The sequence below is a fragment of the Pezoporus wallicus genome, unplaced genomic scaffold (assembly GCF_028554395.1).
Source record: "Pezoporus wallicus isolate ANWC-B61680 ecotype Strahan unplaced genomic scaffold, APGP_CSIRO_Pwel_v1 contig_8333, whole genome shotgun sequence".
NCBI lineage: Eukaryota > Metazoa > Chordata > Aves > Psittaciformes > Psittacidae > Pezoporus > Pezoporus wallicus.
In genome coordinates this window covers 1,399,872-1,414,393 of record NW_026637037.1, presented here as the reverse complement: position 1 = coordinate 1,414,393, position 14,522 = coordinate 1,399,872, and the positions used below count along the sequence as shown (strand labels likewise).

The 14,522-nt window shown below is 42.5% G+C and overlaps 1 protein-coding gene across 2 annotated transcripts in view; it reads left to right on the top strand.

Annotated features, from left to right (window-relative positions):
- ALG14 (ALG14 UDP-N-acetylglucosaminyltransferase subunit) overlaps nucleotides 1-3,405 on the top strand; it is a 37,133-nt gene extending 33,728 nt beyond the window's left edge. For both annotated transcript variants that reach the window (XM_057402765.1, XM_057402764.1), the window contains exon 4: nucleotides 3,025-3,405. In XM_057402765.1, coding sequence (XP_057258748.1) covers nucleotides 3,025-3,255 — 231 coding nt within the window. In that variant the 3' untranslated portion in view covers nucleotides 3,256-3,405. The remainder of the gene's footprint in view (nucleotides 1-3,024) is intronic.
- Nucleotides 3,406-14,522: the final 11,117 nt, after the last annotated feature.

The following is a 14,522-nucleotide window of genomic DNA, read 5'->3' as shown; positions in this document are numbered from 1 at the left end:
TTCTACAGGCAGCCTTGTAGCTAAAGTAAATAGATACTGGGAAACGCTTACCCTCAATAGCTGGTTGACCTTGTAGAGGCCCTGGTCCTTTCTTGCCCAATAGGTGCTTGCTTTTTCTGCACAGTATACTGATGATTCCCTGAGAGATACTTGTGTTCTGCTGCAGGGGAAGAAACAAAAGCTTTGGTCTTTTCAAGGCGGAAAACACCAGTCCTCCAAAAGGTACTTTTGAGCAGTGTTTTGAGATTCACTAGTAGGACAGCTCATCTCCTTTTATGTGTTTAAGGGTGAATGTAGATGATTCAGTTCCTTTCCATCATTGACAAGTTTGTATACTGGAAGGAACTGAACAGCAGCATTTCTAGCTTATAGATTCCACAAAGGTTCCTCATCTTACGTTGTACACACTTCTTGTCTCAGGATTTTCCCCTGTATCCCTTGATGACTGTATGATACTGTATTCCAAGCAGCAGGAATGCTGATCTCCCTTCCTGCTGACAATGTGAGAGGGAGTAAGTAGGACTGGCCGGACCAGATTTTTGGAGGGGAATTGCCACTCCAGCACGTGAGCAAACTGCACCATTTTCTAGGTACGACATGTCTCTGGACACACACAGAAGGTTAACTGAAGGTTAATTTTTAATGATCACAACCCCAAATTCAGATAGGGTTCTATTTGTCTGGTGGCTTCAGCAAGTTTGTACCAGTCTTTTTCAGGGGACAGTTCCTAAACCCAAACTTTTTAAAATAGGAACACCTATAGTCAGAGTATTTAATGGGCATTTTGGATATAGAGGTCCTATAGAGTCCCGTGCGGTTTGTCTTGTTTCAACTGGTATGTGTGGAAGGGGAAAGAGCAGAGGATGTGAGTTACGATCAGATCATGTTTTTTTAGAGTGCCTAGTCCATAATTTTCCTGGTTCTTTTTCTTGCGTACAGTTACTTTTCCATGAATCCAAGGGATCTGAGAAACAACTTACAAGTTATAAACAGTCAGTAGAAGGTATAAATTGAGTGCATCATATCAGAACCTTGATTTAGTAAAGGTGTTTTATTATAATTTCAATTTTGATTATTGCTTTTCTGTTCTGCACGTCAGCAAAGTAGTAACAGCAACTCCGTGTGGCCTTTAGAGCTACATAGAGTCACAACTAGACCCAATTACTATTCTTTATTTACATAAACTTTACTTAGTTTGGAATTCCTGCTAGCATTTACCTCTGTGTGTGCATTTAGACACAGGAATACCAAATACCAGACAGGCTGGAGCCCCTAGCCAAGCTTAATAAAGAGAGGGGGAAGTAGGATGAAGTGTACGGCACAGTGGCTTGATAAAGACCATGAATGTAATACTTCAGCTTCTGGGCTCAGGAGGATGTAGGATGTCTGCCTGACCTAATTCATATCTGTGACTGGTATGTTTTTGTGTCAGACTATGGAGAGTAAGGGACTGATGTCAAACTCTCTCCTTGCTTTAAACCAGTGGGTTGAGCTTTCAGACTAGATGGAAGCTGAAAGAGTGCAGAGCTGTCTGAGTCCAGACAGTGGAAGAGTGGCTGGGAACAGGGATGGAGAGGAAAACAAATACCAGAGATCACAAAGAAAACCAGGGGAGAGAGGATGGGTGGGATACATCTCAGACTACAGAGGAACACTGAAATTAAAGATACTTAGGAAAGGACAGGGGAGAGGACTAATGCAACAGAAAAAGGGCTTGGGGAGCAATGAAGATGAAACAGTATTTGTACTCCAGGTAGCTCCAGGAAAGGGAAAGAAGAGTTTCTGTTTAGCAGCAATGCACATTTCTGTCTGTTCACTTCAAGCTGAATATTTAATCTGAAATCAGGAGTCAGATTGAATATTTAACTCACCAATAAAAAACAGTAGTAAATCACTTTTTTGGACTGTTTTGGTGCTTCTTATGCACTTGCCTAAAGAGATGCTGCAGCAGGGACCCTGATGGGGTTTGCCTGCAAACACAGAACATTCCAACGTGATTCCTATGCCTATGTTTACACTAGAGTAACAAATGCAATTACAGAGATACCTAAACGTGCCTTCATTTTGGTATCAGTAGTCAAGTACCAGTAGCACAATCAACATCAGTGCACATTAATCAAATTTGGCAAGCAATAGGGTCATGATTTTCTAAAAGAAGGCTTTCTTTCTACATAACCCCCAGCTGTGCAGCAAAGCACTGATTACATGGTAGCAGTTAAATTTAGTACGAAATTCCTTGCCTGAAAACAGTTTGGATACCCAAGAAGAGTGCCTTAACATACCCTGCTTCAAACCTTCTGCTTTTAAGCAATCTGCGTGTCCGTTTCCCAGTGTCTAGAACTGGAAGACCACTTTCTGTTACTGTTAACATTTTTAAGTGAATTTGAGCTCATCTGCTACAAGGATGTGACATGTATTTGCCGAAACACCTTCCCTCTGTATGCTTGTTCCTATGTTGTCGTGGTTTAAACCCAGCGTTTATTAAAAGCAAAACAAATGCAGTCATGCACATCAGTAGATTCTGATGAAGGTCCTAAGTCATCAGCACATTTTTGCTGAACTCCTGTGTGTTTTACTGACTTAAGACAAAGTTCAAGAGGTTTATAACCAGATCCCAGCTTTAGTAATACTAATTAAACTTCTTTGGCCCTAAGCGGTGCACAAATCTCATTAGTGATACAACACAAAGCTCTGAGTGAGATTAGAAGCTGTTTAAACTGTATACGCCTGAGTCTTCTGCTTCTTTCATAGACATGAACTGATTAACTGCATCCTCTCAGAGCTCTTCTCCTCCTCAACGTGTAAAGAAAGATGATCTTTTTCAGCAGCTACTTTGAAATAATGTCTTTTGTTTGCCCCATTCCCCCCATTTTTCTTCATATTCACATGCCCCTTTTGTGCTTTCAGATATCCTTGGAAATATTTTGATTTGTAAGTGGAATGTGACATGAAAGCACACACTTCATTCTTCACCCTATGAAAAAACTCACGTTTTACTTGTGTAACATGTTTCATCTCTTTTAGGTATTGTGCAATGGACCAGGAACATGTGTTCCTGTCTGTATATCTGCTCTTCTCCTTGGGCTTCTAGGAATAAAGAGAGCAATCATTGTGTATGTGGAGAGCATCTGCCGCGTGGAAACTTTATCCCTCTCTGGGAAGATTCTGTACTACTTTTCAGATTATTTCATTGTTCAGTGGCCTGATCTAAAGGAAAAGTATCCCAAGTCAATATATCTTGGTCGAATAGTGTAACCATGGAAGACAAGCTTTCCCTAACACAAACTCTGCAAGCTCCTCACTGAAGTAATGAATTCCTGTAGTAATTTATTCTCAAGGATTCCTGTTAAGAAATGAGTCTGGTGCTGGAGAAGGAGACAACAATAAAGATTTAAGTACATTTAAGTACGTTTTTGTGTAGTTGTTTTCCTTGCCATCGTGTAGGTCTGTTCACCAATACCCCATAATGCCCTTAAGTCTGTGCCATGTCTGTTTTCATCTAGTTTTCCTGCTATGTGAATGGCAATTTTTGTCTACAAATAAATATGGGAATTCGCATGAATGTAACATTTCCTGTAAGGAAACGTCATGTAGTCTTCTAAATTGTAAGAAACAAAGTCTTGTTCAGGCACAACAGCCTTTATTTCCTGTATGCTAGCAGTGAAGTCCCTAGTGAATCCTTAGAGTATAAAGGAAACAGTTATATTAAGTTGGCTTCATGACAGTTTGTACTCCACAGTCTTCCAAAACCCCCAAAGCATTAAACCAGTGTCATTTTTCCTCTGGGCTTGTCAAAGCCCTTATAATCTGTAGTGCATCTTTTGGAAGCCATTGCTCACTTCTTAAGGTAGATAAAAAAGTGACAAGTGTCATGCTACAGGCACAGTACTTTAAAGGTGATTTAAGAAGTACTTTCTTCAAACCAAACATGCAAAAATCCTTAGCAGGTTTACATCATAGGGAGCAAATCATCACTTGAGAAAACTGAACTGGTTCAGGCTCTAACATACTACTGTCAGTAATAGGGGAAGGAAGAGCGTTTTCCTCTTTTCCTGATACAGTGAATTTGACTTTATATCCTGTTTTCTCATTTTAAGCACCTTCCCTTCAGCAGTAAAATATGCACTTCAGATTTCGTCATGAAAAATGGTATTCTGTACATTGGAACCACTTCTAAAAGGTGCAAACTTTGTTGGAGCAAAGTGTGCGAAAGTCTACTTCAGCATTTCACATTCATCTGGCAAAATGTAACGCTCCACACTGTTCCACCTATAAAGCAATATAAACACATCTGTCATCTGTACACACACACAGGGCTCTGTGTCTGGCTACATATACAAAGCAAATGTATGTGTATGTATATGTGTCAGACACATCTACAAAGCCAAAAGCTCGAAGAGGAGTAGAATCGCTCTACAGCCTGACTGTGGTGAAGCTGATGGCAGCTCCTCACTGTCGCAGGACCAGACTCACGCTCTGAAGCCTTTCCTCAGCCGGGTGTCGGAACGTTGCAGCAGCTATTCTGGTAGGGAATTTAGCTGAACAGGAATGGTGGTTCCTGCTGTCAGGAGAGGAATAGTCTGCTTTATGCAGGAAGTCATCAGAAATCATCAGAAAACACGAGGGAGAAAATTACTGTCGTGACATTGCAAGGCCCTGTGGGGAAGCCAGCCATCATAACCTGCCCAACAGGCTTAATAATCTTCAGCAGAAGTGGAGTGCCTTGATGTGGTCACGTGTGAGTTCAGGGAGTTTCTGTGGCTTTTAACCTAGATTATGCCTGAGATTAAAGAGCAGTTAAAAGGTTAAGACCGTGTGAGGAAGGCTCTCTGTGCATGTTCATGCTCGGGTCCTTGAAAATGACCTGGCTGAAGTAAATCTGATGTGAGGGCTATCTCAAGTGAGGACTTACTTATCAGAACTTTCTGCACAGTTGCAGATAGTTTGGTATATTTGAGATACACTGGACTTTATTATGGCTAATAGTAGTTTATTTTAGATAAGTGCTCTCTGCACTGAATCTTGCTTTGAATCTTGTTTTGCAAGGGAACTAGAGTAGAGGGGAATGAGGGCAGAGGCAGCCTCTTCCTCTGCTCCGGGGAAGGGACAGCAGCAAAGGATCAATGCCCCAAGGCTTGGAGAAGCGTATGAAGAGAAAGGCAATGAATGGATCCATTCATGCACCACATCTCGTGCCTGAATAGCCCGCTGGCCTGGCAGCCAGGCAGGCTCCTGGACTGCTCATAAACACAGCCAAGGCTCAAACGGTGCCTAGTTCACACGCTGCTGCTGTTCAGAGCAAAGAAGAACGTAGCCCGTCCTGCTCTCATTTTATACTTTGATGGAAACATTGCTGGCTGCTCGGTTCCTCCCTTAAAGCCCTGCCTAGGGCAGGATTTTGGGGTTTGGTGCGCTTTCAAACTGTGGGTTCATAAACTTTGTGTCTGCCTTTAAACAGGGAAGAGTCCCAGGGACTTTCTTCCACCCATCACCTGCATGGCAATGACTCCAGAAAAGCACTTGCCTGTTCAGACTTGTAACCTCCCTTGGAAATGCTCTGAAGGTAACAGTAGATTTCTTCACAAGAGGCTGCTCTGAAAAGCTGATCTGCTCCAGGCCATCTGATGTGGAGGAATCTAATTTTCAAGGACTTGGGAAGACTTTTCCCCCTCTACTTCACTGCCAGCCTTTTGGGGAAGCAAATCCAAGAGAATCTCTGCCTGTGTTCCCCCAACAGCATATTCTTTACTCTGTTTGGTCACAAGTTAAAATAGCACATACAAAGTAATTTTTCAGCTGGATAATCAGTGAGAGAGTGGGACTATACCCATTTCCTTGTATTTGTTGCTGTTTTCCCTACTGGTTACTGGCTCAAGTGCCAACTTGAGTTACGGACACTTACTTTCCAGCAGTTTATGATTACTCTTTGCAAGGGAAAACTTGGGTTAGAAATGACCCAGAAGTGTGTGAAGTTGAAGCAGCATCAACAGGAGAGCTCAGGAACAGCCTAACTCTGACCAAAGCCTTCAACAAAACGTTGCATCCCAACCACAGGGAACAGAACACCAAAAGAAAGAGTTCCTGGCTTGAATTCTCTTAAAGGAAGCCTTGTTATTAACAAGATTGACTTTTCCTTTAAAAGATTATCTCAGATAACTGCTGGTTCTCTCCAAAAGCATGGTGGAGCTGAAGTAAAGCAGCATTTTGTTATTGAGTAGCTCTTATCTTTTGTTTTTAGTAGGTGGGTACAACCAAACTGTCATTGTTCTAGGGGAAAACTGCATTCTTCCTGCTCCCAGCATGGAACTGAAAACCTGGTGCTCCCAGGGTCTATCCAGAGACTCTGGGATTGCTGGCTGGATTCCTTAGATTTAGATTCTTGGGTTCTGCTGCGTCTTGTTTTTTTCCTTAAATATTGACATTGAGGCAAACACATTTGGGCTATGTACATGAGGGATGTTTGGAGTGAAATATATTGCCTCTTTTTTCCCTATTTCCAAAAGAGGAAAACGTTGTATGTTACAGATTGAAAGAAAAAAAAGGGAAGAAACATATTCTTAAAGGAAACAAATACGACTTCATGGAAATACCATCATCAACACTGACAAAGATTCAGAAGGGAACAGAAGGCATCCAGAAATTCCTTCCTCACGTCCTAGCCTGGAAGCCAAATTCTAAGTGAGTTTTAGTTATCAGGTTATTTTCTCCAGTTACGCATTAGTTGACAGAACGTGAGTATTCAGAGTTACTTCTCTTTTGACCTGGTTGTTGTCTAGTGGAGAATATTGCATGTACAGTAAAAACCAGGTTTATGTGAGCAAAGGAGGAAGGAAAGATAAAAGGGAGTGCCAGTTGGACTGTCATAAAGCAATGATATGAGAAGGTTGCCTCTTTATAAGAACAGCTGAGAAGATTATTCTCAAGTTATGCCAGAAGAAAGCTAAACAGAGTGATGTGAAAGCTAAATACACTGGCCTACTCTCAGCCACTGATTATAATGTCTTACACCACCACATGACCATTCCAGTACAGTGATGCTGTTCTGTAACAACGACCATTTTAGAGATAGAAATGCAAATCATGCTGTAAAGCAAAAGGTTCCTCCTACATGTATGTAAGGGGCCACAGAGCAGAAACCAACCTGGTAAGACCATCTTTTCCATCCTTTTTTCACTCCCAAATGAGCTTATCATGTGCTTTAGCCAATGTGCTATCACAAACCGCATCCAAGCAGCTGCCTGCTTTCCTGGGGCAGGAGAGACAGTAGGATACATGGAAGAGTGTCTCAGAGACAGTTAAGCAGCAGTATTTACACAAAACATTTGCTTGGTTTACACATGGCACAATCCAGTTGAACATGTTTTTGCCTCACGCTTCAATCCTTGGCAAAGAGCACTAAAGGCTTGCTGCCACCATTTCTCTCTAAGGACACTGAGACATGCCTCCTACATCTTCATGATGGAAATGAAAGCTTTTTACAGACCTTTGCTCGATGTCTTCACGGTTGCTCAAACACATTGCACACACTGTACTTGATTTCCCCTTCAAATCATGTTTGTGCTGGCTTGCCCTGTACTGATCAGACCTGAAACAAAGTCAGCAAGGTAGGCTCTGGAGTTACAGTACTGCAGCAGATACAAGCTGCTGTTCTTACACTGCTTTTATTTCCTCTTTAAAAGAACATCTGCCCTCACAACTGGAAACACTGGGAATACACACAAGCATACAAGCACTGTAGCCGTGGCCATCCCACTTTGCTCCTGCTAGTTTGCAGGGGTGAGCTGTGCTTAGTGAAAGCCTGACATAGACCGTGGCTAGGTTGTGCACTCGGCAGCAATGAGCAGTTTCACATTTAACTGTGCCAATGGTAAGCTTTAACCATGCGTGTATCTATAAAAAGATGTATCTGTTGATTCATAACATCAGTTTTACACATACCTTGTGTTATCTCTGCTCATAGCTGAGGAACAAAGCTAAACAAGATGTTTGACATGTTTGTTATTCTCTAACCAGAGAGAGATGGGGACGGTAATAATATTTAGCAGCCCAAAATGGGGGGAGGAGCTTTGCAAGGATCATTTCATGTTTCAAACAACTTACAGCACTTTATCAATTCAGACATTATGCATATTAAACAAGTTATTGTAAACGGATGCTTCATGATTAGTAGCACAGACACTAGTCCAGTGTTAGAATCCATGATTCTAATACGATTCATAGTAGAATCTATGATTCTATTCCCAGATCTTTGCTGCTGTTTCATTCAGAATGTTTCATTTGGGGGTTGCATGGCTTATTTGGGATTGGGGGGGGGGGGGGGGGGCATTTTGGGGGAGATTTTGTGGGTTGTTTTGTTTTCATACAGGAATCAAGTATTCCTGACTATGCAATTGGAGGAACTTTTGGAAGGTACTGGATTTACACTCAGAGATTTGGTATAAACTTCAGAAAGAGAGGAAGAGAATACTCACAAAGAGATGAAGCTGTCCTTGCACTATGCAGCAGCTATGTTTTGAAGGAGTCCATAACACAAAGTTACAGTATGTCTGTCTTTTTCTGTCAACATTTAAGAAGTATTTTAAACCATGCAGTGAAGGGTTGTGCATAATCCTGACCCTTCTGTGCACTAGTGCAGTGTGTTCTTAACATCAAAACCCCCTCTACTTGGTTTAAGACAGCGTGGCTATTTGCAATGTTATATCAACTGCCAGATCTGCTCAGTTAGCATTACTGTAAAGTCTACTTTCAGCTGCCAGTAGTTTGGCAATTAGTGTTTCCTGCTTTATTGTTATACAGCGCAACTGAACTCCACTGCTTTTCATTTATGATCCAGCTTGGGATGGCAGCTGACACCGAAATGAATGTCCTAACCTCCAACACAGTGGCTTAAAGGATATCTCCCCAACATGCACTGCCAAGATGAAGTCCAGAAATCACTATTCAGCAGCAGTAAACAGGGCCTGGTTTTTGCAGGCAACCCTTTGTGAAAGGAAGCAAGCTGGAATCACAGTTAATGGGATTTTTATATGCACGCTGCAGTAATGCTGCAGTATTTGTAAAGAGGCACTTCAGTGGTATCGTTAACAGATCTACATTAATGTTTGTAAGGATTCCTTTAAGAAGTGATCTGGCTGCCAAAGGGTACACAAGTCAGGTTTGCAGTGTAGTTAGATACAAATAGGTAATTATAGGATTATTGGTGTAAGGATCTCCTCTCTCACTTGCAGACAGAAGTTGGCCACTGACAAGCAAAGGTAGTTATCCCAGAGCACAGCCACTATTCTGAGTGTGTTCTTGATTTAATCCCAGACTAGAGGTAATGCCTGAAAATCTTCATCTTATCTCTTCCTTAAATAACATGAATGGGGTTGGAATAGGAAGGCTGAGGAAGTACAGAGAGAGGTGCTTCCATGTAGAGTACTGCTTTGAAAAGACTGAACAGATAATTCTGAAGGGAAGGAAATTATTACTGCTTCTTGCCCCCCTTTTTCATGTTTATTGAAGATTCAGAATATAAACCACGAAGCAATTTACTGGTCTGTAATGCTGAACTGTGATAGAATGAATATTCCTAGGATACCATACCCATTTGCCAAGCTTTTCCTCTGAAGTTTATTATACAGGGCATATAGAAAATAAAGTTGGCTCTGTTTAGTTACAGTTTCTAACCTCCATAACTAGAATCTTCCTTTGTGTTAACAATACCAGTACTTTCTACTTGCATGCAGCTCTTGCTTGGCCCCACTGTGGACCTGTGTCAACAGAGAAGACACATGGGAGAACTGCAGGTACAGGATAGTACCATCCCCAGTACAACATGTACTACTGGGTAAGCACAGCCAGCACACACAAGTACATCATATTAGTATCACTGAGTTTTAAACAATGGGTATTGCTTGCATTAAACCTTAAATAACTACTTTACACAGTAAATCATGCAGTTTGGGAGGGAAGGGAAAAAAGGAAAGGAGACTTCTCCACAGCACAAAAACCCCCCAACAAAACCCAACCCAAAACCACCCCAAGAAAAAAACCCCACACTCAACATCTTTTGGAATGCCTGAAGTTTTGTGGGATGCAATATGAGCATAAAATGGACAAGATTAATGATCTGGGATAAAGTGGCTCAAAACCTCAGGATTCTGCATTCTGGTACAGTCTCATTTATCTGAGCATCAGCTATTGTAATTCCCTTCTCCCCCCCCCCCGAGTCTGAATCACATCCTGTGACATCTACTGAAGTACATTAGCAGTGACACAGACGATTTGAAGCCTCTCTTACTCAGACAGACTGGGGATCCTAACTGTTGTAATAGCAGAGTCTCCATAGTGCGGTAGCCAGCCTCTGGCTAAATGCCACTGTATCTCAGCTAGTCACTCATCATGTGCAACACTCAGCAGCCTTCTCTCCTCTGCACCATTTCAGTCCCAAATAACCCGACAAAGCACTCTGAACATCACTTGCTGTGTGTTATTTTGCTCTTGAAATTACCTGAACTTCTAACTAAACCTTTACCATGGAAGTTCAAAGAAGAATGAGCCAAAGTTAACAAAAATGCAAACCCCATCGCCTTATTCATACGTGTCAGTATGTTTTATTTTGCATTTGGTATTCAAATAAATACTTTTGAATAAGGCAACATGAAGTTGCATAAAAAAGTTACCACATACTAATTTAAATCCATTGTGTTCTGAAGTTATTACTGGGGAACACGATGGAGGATGAAGAGAAAATTGCTTAAGCACAGCACTCCTTGAAAGACATGAATTTGTCCAGACACTGTTAAGAGCTGCACTCAAAGTGAAGCAAGGAAAACATGCTCAACTGGCACACAAATCAAGATCTGGGATTTGGGGAGGGAGATAAAGTGTTAAAATCCATCTCAGATCATGCTGAGCAGGCATCAACCAAATCGTAACTGTAATAGCTTCTGTCCACATCCTGGAGAGCCAGAAATTGCCTCTTCAAAATATATGTATGTGGAAAATTATATTTTATATGTATATATATGGAAAGTTAAAGTGCTGGCTAAAAACCAGGAATTATGGAAGCATAAAGTATCACAAAGTTCTTGATTTCTCCCTTCCTCTAATTCCCTGGTAGGGTGATCCCCCTGAATCACAGCAGAGAACTGACTCATGAAGCTTAATAGAAAAATGAGGAAGGTTTCAGGCTTCAAGGGCCTTTTGCATTAGATGGGCCATCAGAAGCACAAGAAAAATGACACCATTTGTAAGGGCTCTGGTGTTCTCTTTTACAGGAGCACAAAGTGCCATGTTACTTGCATACGAAGCTCTGCCTTAAGTGGAGCTCTGAAGGCGGAGTTGCGTTTTTTCCTTCACAAGCATAGAAGAAGGAAGGCCCACGTCTTATCTCCCTCAGGAGGAGCAGTCTGAGTAACACACACTGACCCTACAGGCATTTCCTTCCTGTATTGTGCTATCTTGTAGGTAAACATCACTGTGGAATAAAAGTGATGGCTGCTAATATTGAGCTTGGTGACAAATGGAATCAAGCACTTCAGCACGAGCACGCTGGTGACTCAGACTGCAAATGCCTTGGGTCTGATAGAGAAGTGAAGCCTGCCAAAGAGGAGGCAGAAACGACTGTGACCTACCTGCTACAAGCACTTGCTCTTAGGAAGCACGAGGAAAAAAAACTGTGAAGTATGTCAGGCATTTTGATTGCACAGCAAGCAATCTGAAGTCCTTTGTTGCCTTCTGCTTGTGGACTGGTTTTAGCAAGTTAAAAACCAATACCAGCAGCAAGCCTTGCCCTGAGTCAGGGGGGCCAGGAGGGACACAGGACAACGCAGGACCCTCGACACTGATCAGCTTGCACCCAAGTTATGCTTTTAGACTTTTCCACTGGCATTCATCTATTCTCTAGCTATATCCCACTGCTAAGAATTGCAACAATCACATCTTAAGGGAAGGTCATGAATCTCAAATAAGAATACAAAAGCACCAAAGTCTGACTTTTATCAACAGCTACCACCACCAGCTAACAGAACAACCTTGATTGCAGTGAGAGGATGGAGAAGAAGACACCAGTGTTGGAACTGATGAAGAAACAAGCACTGAGGTATTTTAGCAATCTGAATATATTGTTTTGCATAAAGCCTAATCTCTCTTGATCCAAACATGTAGATAAGCCACTTCAGCAAGTTATTTTATCATGAATGTCAGTAACATTTCTGTTCATCAAAATGAGACACAAAGGGGAGGCTTTCTCCAGAATAAATCATGTTGCCAGTCTTCAAACTGCCAACACTGATGCTTAAGCTGCTCAAATCAGGGACTTCCACCACCACATCCCCTTTCAGAGGAGGTCTGGGGCTCTGTTTCTTCCTTTCTCTGCTGCAGCATTTTAGGTTTGGTCAGTCCTGTGCAATTCTGTGAGCATTTTGGCATCGTGTGCATCTCTGAAGACATCTCCATAAAAGGGAACTGACTCAAGCATTATAGGGAAAACACAGAGCACAGATATCAGATGATAATTCCACCGAGGCTGCCTTTGGCCCCAGGATTCAGTCTGTGGTATCTGTAAGAAGCCCATGCACTTGGTTTTCCAGATGTTGATTTTTAAGCCCAGCCTTTAAGATAGAATTAAGGACTGCCAAGGAAACGTTGCTTTCTGTAGTCTGGTGCAGAGGAGAGAGGAGTGGGCTACAAACACCTCAAAGCACCCATAATTGCTCTACAAGGCAAAAGCATCTTTCATGGGATGATTCTCTGCTAAAGCAGCTGAACCAACACAGCACACGTACAGCATGGCGTGCTTAATTAAAATACTAAGGGCAGTGCTGCATACCCCAAAACCTTCCAATTTCATGAGCACTATGAGCACAGCAGTGTTTAAGCAGATCGTGGAGGTAACGTATCAACAGATGTTACACGAGCTTGCCTAGGACACTGAGTATTTAAAAGGAATCCTAACAAGTGAAAGACCAAGGACAATTCTGGGTACTGCTAAGGCTCTTCTCTGGAGTTCTTACTTTGCAGTTTCTACAGGGCTGCTGCACGCTGCTCTAACATTTGGTCTGAACAGGCAGCAACCAGTGGGAAGAGGCAAGTCTTACTGGAGACACAAGTTGTATTCATCCTATAGCTGTTCTAATAACTTTAGACACATAAGTTAATTAGGCTGAAGCATTACCAAGTGTCACCAGCACCCTGGGACAGGCCATGTTACACCCCCAGCACTAAAAAACACACTGATGAGAGGCAGAATGGCCTGCAAAAGACTCCCGAGGTTCAGGAGGATTGCAGAAGGGCTTAGTTCCTTGCCTCTCACGGAAGCGAGCAGCACAGCCTCCTCCTTGCCTCACCAGGTCAGTGCTCACTAGTCCTTCCCCTCCTTGATCCTTAGAAGAGGACATAATCAGAAAGCTCAGAGTGTCCTTCCCCTTCTCAAAGCACCAGGTTATTGGAAAGCGCTTTCTTCAGCAGCTTCCCCATCAGGTACCTGCAGGCCAGTGAGCTCCATCGATGGCAGCGCAGGACCTGCTCCTCACTAGTACCAAGCTGGCACAACTCCTCACTTCACTTCCCTCCTGCAGTCCAGTTCTGTTGAGCACTGTAGCTCCCACCCAGAAAGCTATTCATCAAGGCAAAATCACCCACAAAAACACACCCATGGGTGTTTTTCTTCACCCTATGGCTGGTACCACCACCCTCCCCAGTTCAGAACCCCATTCCCCTCCCTCAGACCAGCCACCCCACTCAGCAAAGCCTTCCTCCCTCCCTTATGTATCACACTTTGGAGCTCTACCTGGCAGATTACCTTCCTCTATGGAGTTTAGCTCTCCCAAAGAAATTTGCTCTATTCCTCAGGGAAATCATTCTGCTCCTCCTCAGCTGAGCCAGCTGATTAAACCAAGGCCCTTTATCAGGATCAGATGGGTAGGGAGGAGATGATGATCCATCTCAGACATGGCTAGTCCCAATTCCATTTGTAGGACTCACCATGTCTTCAATCATCAATGCCCAGGATGGCTCCGACACAGAGCAGAACACAGAAATCTCAATGCCTGTTTGATAGTTTTCCATCAAACCACATTAATTCTACAGATTACAGTGGAATTACACAAGGGATAATTTAGGCTCGGGGAGTTTAATGGGACTACACATATGCTTACAATAACTCATGTGCAAGAACGTGTGTGAGATTATGGTCTGTGTTTCCAAGAAAACAGACGTTGTCTTTTCCGAGCTCTTTTCCCCTTCGTTTCCAGCTGAAGTCATCAGCACATGTTTATGATATTACATGTGGTTGCTGAAGCAGTTATTACAATGGCACAAAGAGGATTATCATTTCAGGTGGGGAATAATTCTCCTACAAATCCTCTTTCCATACAAACAGCTTTAGTAATAACCAATGCAGAAAAATAGGGCAAAGAGAAGGGATTTACACACAATGAGCCAGATTGCCCGGTGTGCTCCAGCTGCTTTGTACTGCACTGATTGGGTCACATTTGCTTTGTGTTGCAGAACAGAACGTGTTTTTAACTGCAGTCCAA